The sequence below is a fragment of the Capra hircus genome, chromosome 10 (assembly GCF_001704415.2).
Source record: "Capra hircus breed San Clemente chromosome 10, ASM170441v1, whole genome shotgun sequence".
Classification (NCBI taxonomy): Eukaryota; Metazoa; Chordata; class Mammalia; order Artiodactyla; family Bovidae; genus Capra; species Capra hircus.
This window is the reverse complement of record NC_030817.1, coordinates 51,296,809-51,310,611: the sequence shown is the minus strand read 5'-3', so window position 1 is coordinate 51,310,611 and position 13,803 is coordinate 51,296,809. Positions and strand designations below refer to the sequence as shown.

Here is a 13,803-nt window from a genome sequence, read left to right as displayed (position 1 = left end):
CACAAGGAAAGCCTCCTTCTTGTTTGTCCAGATTCTATCCTGTAAGACTCTGCTCCCAGGCTGACTCCTCCCAGAAGCCTTTCTTCTACCTGTACTTGGAAGTGAGCGCTGCTTCATCTCTACCTGTGCCTTGACTGAGTTAATTCAGGCTGTTGTAACGAATTACCATAGAGTGGGTGGCTTGTAACCCATAGAAACTTGTTTCTTACATTTCTGGAGGCTGGAAATCTGAGATCAGGGTTCCAACATATTGGGGTTCTGGTAAAAACCCTCTTCCAGGTTTCCTCATATGGTAGAGAGAGCCAGTGGGTTTTCTGAGGTCTCTTTTAGAAGGAGCCCATTTATAAGGTCTCCACCCTCACGATTGAATCACCTCCCAAAGTCCCTACCTCCTAAGATGCCATCCTGTTGGGGGTTAGGATCTCAACAGATGAATTTTGTGGGGGACACAAACATTTACCACTTTGTCCTCCTCTCCAGTGGTACTCATCACATTTTATGATCCAGTTGAAACAAAATTTATATATACATCTAATCTCCTTTATTAGACTGTTTATACCTTATATATGTAAAACCCAGAACGGATCATTTTAATACCATTTGTTCTATAAGAACTATTTTCAGTTATATGCATCCATATATGCAAAAACCAGTAATAATCACTATTTTCTTGATTTGTTATTTAGTTTTAAAACAACAATTAAAAAAAGAATACATTTCCACTTTAAAGATATGCAAATCCATTAAAGATATTTCCTGGAAGAACCCACATTTTTACTTCCCACACAAAATACTATACCTCACAGTTCACTGTAAAACCTCTTTTTCTGTTTTACGTTTTAAACCCAAAAGTCTAAGTGGTCACACAGGATAACAGAATTGAAGTCAGATTCTATTTCTTTGTTTTTTAAATCAGTATGATATCATTTTTAATTTTAAATCTACTATTTCTATTTAAAGGCAAAAACAAGCAATAAATACCATGGAATTTGGGATGTGAGATGACAAAGTAAGTTGGGAGGATACTGAACAACTAGACAGTTGCAATGAGCATACATCGTGGTCAATGAACACCAGGGACCAACTATGTAACTGGGGGGGGGGGTCTCTAAATTGACATTAACAGAGAACATATATTCAAGGAGAAGTGATATGAAACTGTGATCATTTGAAGTTTTTGTATACATTAATAAAACTCAGTAGTAACCATAGCAGTTGTTTACAACTCTGACCAAAAGAACCGTTTTGGAGGAGGTGTTAATTTTTATCACTGGCATCATTTAGAATCGTGATGATGAGAAGTTTTTATTACTGTCACATTCTCTATGGATGATGGCCCCCTTACGGCCCTCTGGCAGTGCAGGCAGTTCCTGTCTTCCTGCCCCTGGTCAACCTGATTCGTCAGTAAGCTTGTGGGGAGCAGGGGCGGCCGTGCACGCCCACGTTGTACAGTGTCTGCTGCACAAACAAAACAGTTCTGAGTGAGGGCCTTGGCGGGACCTCTAAGGTTGACTCCCTTTCCCTATATCTGAGGCCCGTTTTCTTTGCGTAGTCCAGACAAAGTAACATTTCACAACAAATTCAATACAGAAACAGATGAAAAAAAGCCCAGCCCTGTTTATTAAGCCAAACATGAAAAAAGTAGCAGAATTTCTCTGTGACCCAGTGTCACTCTTCTGACTCATTTTTCTTTGTTGTTTGGCAAATACCAGTTATTCCTCACAATATAGTGTTTCATATGCTAACATGTGATGAGTTTGTTGTTATTATTCAAAACATTAAAAAGTGTTCTCCATTTTAGTCTCTAATACAGTAAATACTGATAGCTGTGTTCCACATAAAAAAGATCTCTTTGGAATTGTGACTAATTTTTGAGAGTGTAATGGGGCCTTCTGGGAAGTTGAGAATTTCTGTACTAGTGCGCTGCCTTCAATGTGGCAGATGCCTACGTACACTGGTTAAATGAGTGAGGGACTGATGGATGGGCTTCAGCTGCTCCTGGGATGTGGAGGCTGTGGCGGGAATTGCAGGGAGGGGCCAGGCTCCTGAGGCAGTGCTGGTGGATATCACTGGGCGGTGGGGGCTGCCAGGGTCTAGGAGCACTGGCTACCGTTTAAGCAGTGTTGGCCTCAGGAGTGGGGTCTGGGGATGAGGGTAATGGAGGCTCTGTGTCCTAGGGTCTTTGGGATGCTCACTGTATCTTCTTTCCCTTGGCATTGGTGGACAGGAATTACCCAATATTCCTCTCCTGGGAGAGGAACTGAGCAGAATGGATTTCTAGGGATCCATGGCTGTTAAACCATGAGGTGAGAGCACAATGGCCAGAACCCTATAGCATTAAGCAGATAGATCCAGTCTAGGGACCTCTTGCTCCTCTTGTGGAATCTCCGGAAAGTCATTTTTCTGCTGTCTGACTCCACCACAAGGTGAAGGTGGGGTAAAATGTTTGTGCAATGTCTGGCATATACTGGGTGTACAGTACATTAGTGGGTCCATTAGCAATGTCATCAATAATAATAAAAAGAAGTAAGCTGGGAGGTCTGGGGTTAAGGAGGAAGGATCCCATGGGAGTTCTTCCTGGTATATGGACACTTGGTCCTGAATAATTCATTGCTGTGGGGGCTCTCCTGTCCACTGTAGCATGGTTAGCAATATCCCCGGCTTCTAAGCCCTGCTTGCCAATAGCACTGTCTCCCTGGTTCTGACAGCCAAAAACATCCCCTGGGGGGCAGTTTGGGAAACTGTCCTACAAGGCATAGATACTCAACCTTCTAGGGCTCCGTTGTGGGGTACCTGGTTGCCTGCAGTGCCCCGGGAAGAGAAAGATGTCACACCAGCCTAGTGCACACAGATCTGACTCACTCCCGGCAGAAAAAATTCTGCCAAGATGTTCTGCTCTCAAGGAAACAAAAAGATTCCTGTCTCTGATCCTTTTCTCTGAAGAACCTTCCTGCTAATGGAAACTTCCCTCAGCATTTGGCAAGCCAGGACCCTGGGGAAGCAGTAGCTGACCCGCACAGGCTTTGCTGAGGGAAATGTGGCTAATACCCAGCAACCCCAGAGGAGGCTGTCCTGCCTTTCATCCTTCACCTTGACTCTAATGGCGTCCAACCCCCAAGTCTCTACTGAAACATCTGGTCTAATCAGAAGCAGAACAAATAAACCAAAGGTGGTATATTCCTACAGCAGGATGCTACAGTGACCTGAGTGAATGTGTCATACTACATGTAATTGCATAATGTTGAGTGAAAGAAGCCCAGAACAAAAAGAGCACATATTATATGCAACCATTACTGAAAAGCTCCAAAAAGTCAAAATAATCTATGTTAAGGCTCCAGGGATGCGTGTGCATTGACGCTCCTGGAATGCTGGCTTAGGTTGTGAAAATTCATTGAGCACTTTATGATACAGGTATTTTTTGAGATATATGTTATGCTTCGATAAGAAATTAAAAACATTCTGGGCCAAAGGGCAGGAAAGGCCCTTCACCGATATCCTTGTGAACACAGGGAGGAAAAATCATGAACAATTCTGCCTGCATGGCTCTAAGTTATTATTAACATTTTTGGACTCAGTTTTGTAAGTGAGATGATGTATGCAAAATAACTAACCTGGTAGTTGACATACAAAATGCTCAATGAATGGTAATAATTAATACTGCTAATAAGTTATTAACTGACCTAATATACAAAATAATAATTAAATACAAAGAATAGCCTTTTTTTCTTCAAGGAGAAAAAAATATTCTGGAGTTTTCGGGTATGTCTTTGGGTAGTAAGCTTCTAATTCTTTTTGGAGCTCCCTCCAGTCATAGTCTTAGAGGAAAGAAAAACCAGTAACCAACACAAAAATAAAGTCCCAAAGCCCTGTCTCATTTGGCCAAAGTGTTCAGTTCACTTCAGATCCATCATGTATTGATCCAATGCACTCTTTAGCCAGGAACCTGTGGTCCACCTGCCTAATCAAGCATTTGGATCACCTTGACCATCAACCTATGAATTTCCAGAACAAATAGGTGTGACTGCTTAGTCTCAGAGTAAAACTTTGACAGAGAAAGTGAGGTTTAGAAAATGTGCAATGATAGCTCCGTGTTCAACCTGACTGGAAAGAAGATTCTACAAATTCCTCTCTTCTGAGAAAGCCAGCAATTAGAAAACCTCAGCAAGATAGAAGGTTTCATTACAAGCTGTTCTCTTCAACTGCAAATTAGACACCAAATTAACTCTCAGGAAGATCTGAGACTCTTTCAGATTATTTGCCACCAAAGAAATCTTAGCCTGACTATTTCTGAATCAGATATGAGAGAGACTTCATTGCTTTGAGAAGACTTCTACTCCTAGAGCGGTTTCCTAAAATTTAAATTTCAGAATTTTCCAAAACGCCTACAAACAGCTACACGTCCCTATGACCTGTGATGCCGATCATAGAATCACCTAATACACTGTGAAGCAAACTCTATCAGACATAGTCAAAAGGCGTGGATTCACTGCAATGTACATTTAAAGAAGAAAGTCCATGCCCATCTCTGGAGAAAAGGCAGGCTCTTACCTGGTCTCAGGCTTTGTCCATGAGCACTTGATTGGATCAAGATGCACAAAAACAAGAAGATAGAGACATACAGGGGATTTTCCATTTCTTCTGTTTCACCTGGGGTCCGAGGTCCTCTTGCTAATTTCTGAAGCTAAAGAGACAAGATTGCCTATTGATACTTTGTTAGGGAAGACTGTCCATTAATAATTAACCTTTTAAACATGTTCTCTAGTGTTCAGACTCTTTCCTTCCTGCACCCAACCCCCAAATCTAAATCTGCCTCATACAAAGAAAGAGAAGAAGATTGATTTACAGAAGTATTTTTTATCCTGATACATTTTGAAAATAAAATATCTTGTCATGTATTCTTGCCTTCCAGGGCCAAGGTCACAGTTCCAAATGCATCAGTTTGAAGTTAATATGTTTGGAAATTCTGTCAAAGGTCAGGGATAGGTGGCTTCCACAGAGTTGCCTAAGTCTCTCTCTGACAGCACTGTAAAGGGGATACAGGCAGTGGTATTTCAAATGCAGACTAAACTCAAAGAGAAAGGAAAGGACTCTGCTATGAGGAGAGCCCCCATGGGGTCTGTTTTCTGTTGAGTTTAGCAAAACTACTGGTCCTGTGGTCAAAGAGTGATGGGCAAAATTTCTATAACTGAAAGGGGCAGAAAACCTCTGATGTCAGTGTAAAAAGGAGTTGGTAAAGGAGCAAAGATGCAGAACTGGATGCTTTTGCTGGGGGCCGCTTTGAAAAATGAGTAAGCACACTCTTTCCTCCTGTGTATTAATGGAGCTCTAACTGTGTAGAGGACTGAGAGGTTAGGCCACTTGGCGAAACCAGACAGGGGAAACGCTACCATGTTTCTCATATAATATTCCGTGGTAAACTTTATTCACTTTTTTCAACTTTAAAAAAAGTACCTATTACATGCCAGGCACTGTTCTGGTACTTGGGATGAACAAGTGAACAACACAGACCAAGATTCCAGTCCGTGTGGTATTTATGTACCATGGGAGACGGGAGGAGTCAGATAAGAGACAACAGGTATAATACATGAGAGATTTATGTAGATTGGTAGAATACGATCTGAGTGACAGGAGAAGGAAAAGTTGGCTGAGGTAAGGGGGTTGGGGAAGGTAGTGATTTTAAATAGAATGGTTAGGGTGAGCCTTGTTGGGAAGTTGAATTCTGAGCAAGGCTTTGAGGGAATTGCCCCTGTGGACATGTTGAGGAGGCGAGCGTCAGGTGGTTAGAACAGCCAGTGCGGCCAGTGCAAAGGCCTGAAGCAGGAGCATGCCTGGAATGTTCCAGGAACAGCAAGGAGGCCGGTGACTAGGGAAGCATCATTAAAAGGACTTTGGCTTTTATACTGCAAGACATGGGGACTCACTCTGAGCAGAAGAGTGATATAATTTTTATAATATTTGTAAAAGATCATTCTAGTTTACAAGACTAGGAACAGATTACTAGCAAACTAGGATGCAAGTGGTGAGATCTGCTAGGAGGCTATCACAGTGATCCAGCGAGAGGTGATGGTGCCTTAGTTCAGCATGGTCAAAGTGGAATTGGGAAGTGATGGATGGATGGTAGATGTATTTTGAAGGTAGATGCAACAGGATTTCCTGACTACTGGGGTGGAGAGAAAGAAGAGTTGGAGATGACTTCAAGGACTTTGGTTTGAGCAGGTGGGACAGTGGTGTTGCTATTAGCTGAGACGGGAAAGGCTGCGAGTGGAGCAGAGTTGGTGGTAGAAGATCATAAATTCAGTTTTGGCTAGCTGGAGTCTGAGATGCCTCTTAGACATCCAAGTTGAAATGTTGGGCAGGTATTTAGCTAACTAGATGATCACTGCCCGGATGAAATGAACTAAGCAGGACCTTCATTTGGTCCTATTAGTTTGGACAGACTGAGCCCAGGGCAAAGCTTAAGACTGGGCTGTCTGGTGGCTGCACCTCCTTCTGGAGGTCAATGGCATGGAGACTTCTAGTCGGATGCATGATTCCTGAGCAGAGGCTTCTGCGCTGGCTTTTTGGCTGGGTCCGTCCTACCTGCACTGTTAAGCAGGATCTGAAGGTTCCACTTTACTAATTTCCCAGAAAGCTGGAACCTAAAACAGCTGACTATCTACTTGGCTCCTCTCCCCTGAGCCCACCTCATTTCTTGTCTTCTGGGTACTGCCAGGAACCAACTCTACTCCCGACCTCACTCTGCAGATTAACTCACCAAGACACTGGTGAATCCACGTGCCTCCAGGATCCTGGGTCTTCTATCAACTAGCTGTGCACAATGCTACTAACCTTCATGAGTTCCACTCTTCATCTGTAAAGTAAGAGAACATGCGCCAGACATAATACTTTGAGATATCAATAATATATTTCCCCCAAACTCTCCCTCACACCCTCCCTCTCATCTAAGAAGAGTAAAGTAGACAGAGGGCTATAAATCTTTTGTCTTCCTGAAGCTTCAGTTCAGTTCAGTCACTCAGTCATGTCTGACTCTTTGAGACCCCATGAATCACAGCACACCAGGCCTCCCTGTCCATCACCAACTCCCAGAGTTTAGCCAAACTCATGTTCATTGAGTTGGTGATGCCATCCAATCATCTCATCCTCTGTCGTCCCCTTCTCCTCCCACCCTCAATATTTCCCAGCATCAGGGCCTTTACCAGTGAGTCAACTCTTCACATGAGGTGGCCAAAGTATTGGAGTTTCAGCTTTAACATCATTCCTTCCAAAGAACACCCAGGACTGATCTCCTTTAGAATGGACTGGCCGGATCTCCTTGCAGTCCAAGGGACTCTCAACAGTCTTCTCCAACACCACAGTTCAAAAGCATCCATTCTTCGGCACTCAGCTTTCTTCACAGTCCAACTCTCACATCCATACATGACTACTGGAAAAACCATAGCCTTGACTAGGACCTTTGTTGACAAAGCAATGTCTCTGCTTTTGAATATGCTATCTAGGTTGGTCATAACTTTTCTTCCAAGGAGTAAGCGTCTTTTAATTTCATGGCTGCAATCACCATCTGCAGTGGTATTGGAGCCCCCAAAAATAAAGTCTGACACTGTTTCCACTGTTTCCCCATCTATTTCCCATGAAGTGATGGGACCAGATGCCATGATCTTCGTTTTCTGAATGTTGAGCTTTAAGCCAACTTTTTCACTCTCCTCTTTCACTTTCATCAAGAGGCCCTTTAGTTCCTCTTGACTTTCTGCCATAAGGGTGGTGTCATGTGCATATCTGAGGTTATTGATATTTCTCCCGGCAATCTTGATTCCAGCTTGCACTTCTTCCAGCCCAGCGTTTGTCATGATGTACTCTGCATAGAAGTTAAATAAGCAGGGTGACAATATACAGCCTTGACATACTCCTTTTCCTATTTGGAACCAGTCTGTTGTTCCATGTCCAGATCTAACTGTTGCCTCCTGACCTGCTTATAGGTTTCTCAAGAGGCAGGTCAGGTGGTCTGGTATTCCCATGTCTTTCAGAATTTTCCACAGTTTATTGTGATCCACACAGTCAAAGGCTTTGGCATAGTCAATAAAGCAGAAATAGATGTTTTTCTGGAACTCTCTTGCTTTTTTGGTGATCCAGTGGATGTTGGCAATTTGATCTCTTGGTCCTCTGCCTTTTCTAAAACCAGCTTGAACATCCTAAAGCTTAGGACCTGGCATAAGTGAATTCTAAACAACAAAAGCAAGCAAAAGGCTAAGAATGTTTTAAAGGGATGTGAAGGGAGAAAGAATATTCCTACCTTCCTATCACTAGAAAGAGAGTCTCTTGGACTTTGTAAGTAGATTGGGGAAAAGGAGATTTGCCTAGAGGGCAGAGGGGACAGTGCGTTGCTTCCAGAAGGTAGTAAGAACTCAAAGAGGAAATGGCTGTGAGTTTGTCAGTGGGGGGCAAAATATACCCCTGTGCCTGGTATAGGTTGGGAGTAGCAGTGAGCTACCAGTGACAACAGGTCATGAAGATGGGGAGGAAGGGGCATCATCTATGTGGACTGATGGGATAGGACCAGGTGCTCACCCCAACTCCAGGCCTTGGTATTGTGTCTGACCTAGAACTGGTGGTATGTGGGACTGGAGCAAGAAAGAACCCAGGAGGGCCTGAAAAATAGGAGCTTAAAATTATAATTTGGGTGGGTTACAGAAAGCAAAGCTATTTCTTCTACTTCAGAATCTGTGGAGTGAGATTCACACCTCTGCAAGCACAAGTATGTCATGAGTATTAGAGATTTATATGTGAAGTGCCCAGCCAAGTGCCGAGTTTATAGTGGTGTGTGTGCTCAGCCGCTCAGCCGTGTCTGACTCTTTGTGACCCCAGGGACTGTAACCTGCCAGGCTCCTCTCTCCATGGGATTTCCCAGACAAGAATACTGGAATGGGTTGCCATTTCCTTTTCCAGGGAACCTTCTTGACCCAGGGATTGAACCACTGTCTCCTGCATTGGCAGGTGGATTTTTACTACTGAGCCACCAGGGAAGCCTCAGTTCATAGTAGAGGTTCAATAAAATACAGTGGCTTGTTTTGGAAGCAGTCAAGGCATTGGAATCAGACAGATCTAGGTTCAGGTCCCTGGCCTATTGCTTACTAACTGGGTGACCTAGGGCAAGACATTAGCATTCCGAGATTTCAATTTTTCCATCTTTGTAGTGGGACTAATCATATTTACTTGATTAGATTAAAGGAGAGGTAAACCCTAGGCAGTCTTGCCAAGCAGGAAATAATACATAGCAGCTATTGTTATTTTTATTGTTTTAATTCATGTAGGGAGTCATGAGGGTGTCCAGGAGGTAGGTACCAGCAAGATCACAGGATTAAAATTTCAGCAGAAAATTAAAAGGGGAAGAAAACAGAAGAGTCTGGATCAGTGGTTCCAAAATATTGGATTGAGGGTTGGAATCAGAGTCAGCCTGAGCTCAGGAAAAGGAAAAACTTCAGGCCCCTCCCATGAAAGAGTAAACAAGAACTTCCAGGGCTGGGGCCTGGGCCATCTTAATTTTAAACAAGTTCTTCAGATTGTTCTTGCTCACCCAAAGTTTGAGAACCATTGCCTCAGGGTGGTGCTTGAGAGATCTGTTGGGGAGGAAGAAGAAAATAATAGATCTTTCTAATTTTTCTCATATCACTTACTATAGGCTGAATGCTTGTGTCCCCCACAAATTAGTACATGAAACCTAGCCCCAGGGTGATGGTAGATGTATAGGACCTTTGGTAGGTGACTAGGTCTTGATGGCAAAGCCCCCATGAATGGGATCAGTGCTCACATGAAAGGAAAGCCAGACAGATCCCATGAGCCTTCCTCCATGTGAGGTTACAGTGTGAAATATGGCCATCTATGAGGCCCTCATCAGACATCACACCTGCTAGTGCCTTGATCTTGGACTTCCCAGCCTCCATAGTTATGAGAAACACATTTCTGTTTTTTATAAGCCACCCAGTCTATGGTATTCTATTATAGCAGTCAAACAGACCAACATATCACCTTTGAACATTTTGTTTGTGTAAATACAATGCTTATTATATATTTACACTATATCACTTGTATATAGCACTATGTAATATATAGTTATTGTTTAGTTGCCAAGTTGTGTCTGACTTTTTGTGACCCCGCGGACTGTAGCTCCTCAGACTTCTCTGTTCATGGGATTTCTCGGATAAGAATACTGGAGTGGGTTGCCATCTCCTTCTCCAGGGGAATCTTCTTGACCCAGGGATTGAACCAGGGTTTCCTGCATTGGCAGGTAGATTCTTTATTACTGAGCCACAAGGGAAGCTCATGTAAGATATTAGTGCTATATAATTTATGAGCAGATAAATATTCATATACTTTGGGGAGCACCCTGGAAAGCCCAGCAGTCCATGGGGGACTCTTCACTTCCCATGAGCTGAAAAGGGGAGCAGGCTAGATCCTGCTTAGTGCTTACTTTGTTTTGCAAGCCTCAGTCTAAAATAATAATGATCTTATAGTTAGATCCCTAACAGTTGCTCAGTATTTGCTTTCTTTTAATTTGAAGAGCTTCTTGAAGAAATGGAGATTTCAAGAGGATGGGTATTAATGACCTGAATGTAACTTTCCTTTTAGTGTAATGGTGATAAGAAAGTTACTCAGAAGGAAAAGTATTTTACATAGATGAAGAGAGCTAGAAGAGGGAGAAACCATGGTTTCAGGTAAAAATCTCTGATGAGAGAAGCAGGGTTTTCTATTCTGAATCAGATTTTCCTGCTTTTATCATCAGACACTGGGATACCTGAGAATGGTATTCTCTTGGTAGAATTATAGGGAAAAATAATCAAAACAGTAAGTTTTGGATTGGTGCTATTACTTCCCTCAATTCAGAGTTGAGATTTAAGAGATTAAGAGCTAGGACAAAACCATACTTTATCAGAGAAAGGCTGACAGCAGGGAAATCAAGACCACCTGAATCCAGGATCACTTTTCTCAACCACAAGCCCTTAATCCCTGGCCTTTCTCAGCCCCACACTGAACTTTCTTTCTTCAGCACTATTCCACTTCCAAGACTAAATTTATGAAGTCTGTAGGATCATGTCATTGGAAAATGACCACCTCTCTTATACCTGCTTAGAGCCAGACTACCACGAGGAAAATGCTCAAGCTTTTATTGATCCAGCTTGATCTGTATGGACAGTTTTGTACCATTAGGGAATGAAACTGAGCAGGACCCTGTGGGGCTTCTGGGCATGGAAGACTTTCTGTGTCCCCCATTCCTTATTTGTAGGAAACAACCTTCAGCCTCCATGACCTTCGCTGAGTTCTGAAAGGCAGATCTGAACAGTAATAAAGGAAGGGACTCTTGCCTGGAAAATCCCATGGACAGGGGAGCCTGGTAGGCTGCAGTCCATGAGGTTGAGAAGAGTCAGACACAACTGAGCGGCTTCACTTTCACTTTTCACTTTCATGCACTGGAGAAGGAAATGGCATCCCACTCCAGTATTCTTGCCTGGAGAATCCCAGGGACGAGGGAGCCTGGTGGTCTGCCGTCTATGGGGTCGCACAGAGTCAGACACGACTGAAGCGACTTAGCAGCAGCAGCAAAGGAAGGGAGGGGATGCAAAGACAAGAGAGGGAGTAGTCAAGAAAGAATAGTGCAGCCTTGGAGTAGGGTCCTGGTTGCGCCTCAGTGGACACGTATAACAGTATCTTTAAATGGCAACCCACTCCAGTATTCTTGCCTAGAAAATCCCATGGATGGAGGAGCCTGTTGGGCTACAATCCATGGGGTCACAAAGAGTCAGACACGACTGAGCAACTTCACTTTAAGCTCTTTATAGAACTACAACCTCCAGTGGAAGATTTAGCATTCTTCTTCAGAGAAGATCTTCAGAGAAGTCAGATGAAAGGAACCAGAGAAGCTCATCAAGAGATTATCTGAGAGCAGTTTAAAGGAGTCTAGGCTCTACCCACATTCCAATCTTATCAACAGCATCATCCTTGAACTATTGCTATAAAACTCCTCACCAAAATCTCCAGGGTTGGGGACACACAGTTTTTGAGTGCAGGAGCCCTCTGTGTTTTGCCAGGCAAAACAATAAAGCTATTCTTTTCTACTTCACCCAAAACCCTGTCTCTGAGATTCAATTCAGTGACACAGAGGCCAAGTTTTTGGCATCAGAAATATGACCAACGCAAGTAGGGGCGCTTCTTTGAGTTGGCTTGGAACATGTCCTTATTTGAAAAGGGGTTGAACTGGAATCTAACCGTTTCCTTATCTGTTTCTTTTTAAGACAGGTAAACAAATGAAAGATGAACACAAGGTTGCAGATGCTGTTTTAGACTATTTGAAAGAATGAAGTGTTTCAAGCATTTCAAGCAGGTGTTTATGCATTCAAGATAATCATGTTTGCATTAATTGACATTTGAAGATTAACCTCTCCATGAGGTCTGCCTCTGGCTAGTTGTGTGACCTTGTGGAAATAATGCAGCCTCTTTTTACCTCAGTTTTCTCATCTGTAAAATGAAAGTGTGAGGGTGGAATGTTATCACGTGGAATGTGCTTGGCACAATCAGCTCTCGTTTGTAACAAATGAGACAAAAATTACTTCCTCCATTTTACAAGTGAGGAAGCTGAGACCCTAACAGTCCTTGTCTGAGGTCACACGTCAGACATATAGATTGGAGCTGAGGACTTCTGAGTCCCTATAATCCTCTCTCATTGCAGAATTTGAACTGAAAAAATGAGGGAACAAAGAACTGAGATCTCCTTTTACACTTATTTTTATGTTCCCTGCTCTGGGCTGACCCACTTATTCTCTCTATCAGAATTACAGCTACTGTTTTGTGGAACAATTAAAGAAAGAATAACAACAACAAACGAAACCAAAGCTGTCTTTGTGACTGGATACTCTGGAACCAATAGTGCACTTTATGATTTTAGTAGTTCCAGTAAAATGGAAAACCCCCTTTCCTCTGTTTACATTGTGCTTGGAAGCAAAAGGAAGTAAAGATTTAAGTTGGTTTTGAGCAACTAGGTAGACACGGACAATTGCTGGCTCCTTCAAGTTTGACAAGGGTTTTCGCCCCATGGGAAAGAGGGTGAGCATAGAATAAACTCTGTGCCTGCATCCTGCAGCCTCTTCGGGGGTTGATTGGCCCTGGTGAAGGGTTGTCACGCTGTGCTCCTAAGGGAGGCCAACCGAGCTATGAACTGAGCTGACTGACTGCAGTAAACTAAGGGCGCAAGTTGGGAAGTTGGGCCGTCAGCACGGCAGCTCCCTTTCTCTGGGTCTCAGCGAAACCGTTTACCTCAGATAGGGACTTGAATCCACGTGGCTGGGACTCAAACCAGTCAACCTGCTTGGGACTCGAACCCATGTGGTTGGGACTCAAACCCAGTCAAAACTCTGCTTGGGACTTGAACCCATATGGCTGGGACTTGAACCCAGCCAAAATCTTGCTTGGAACTTGAACCCATGTGACTTGGACTATGGTATTTGGTTTCAGGACTCAATGAAGCTCAGGTTCTTGATGCCTCATCACAGAAAGAATTCAGTGAGAGATAAAGTGATAGGTAAGAGAGGATTTATTCAGATTCAGAGAGAAGCGCACTCCACAGACAGTGTGTGAGCCATCACAGAGGGTGAGCCATCACAGAGGGTGAGCCATCACAGAGGGTGAATATAGTCGTGAAATGTGGTGTGGTTAGTTTTTATAAGCTGGGTAATTTCATATGCTAATGAGTGGGAGGATTATTCCAACGATTTTTGGGAAGGGGGTAGATTTCCAGGGTTTGGGCCACTGCCCGCTCCT

At 43.3% G+C, this 13,803-nt stretch overlaps 1 protein-coding gene across 1 annotated transcript in view; it reads right to left on the bottom strand.

The window, feature by feature from the left end:
• LIPC (lipase C, hepatic type) overlaps positions 1 to 13,803 on the bottom strand; it is a 186,370-nt gene that overhangs the window by 157,432 nt on the left and 15,135 nt on the right. Inside the window, exons 2-3 of the mRNA XM_005685714.2 lie at positions 6,755 to 6,850; positions 4,549 to 4,681 (exon numbers count right to left, since the gene is read on the bottom strand). Coding sequence (XP_005685771.1) covers positions 4,549 to 4,633 — 85 coding nt within the window. The 5' untranslated portion in view covers positions 4,634 to 4,681; positions 6,755 to 6,850. The remainder of the gene's footprint in view (positions 1 to 4,548; positions 4,682 to 6,754; positions 6,851 to 13,803) is intronic.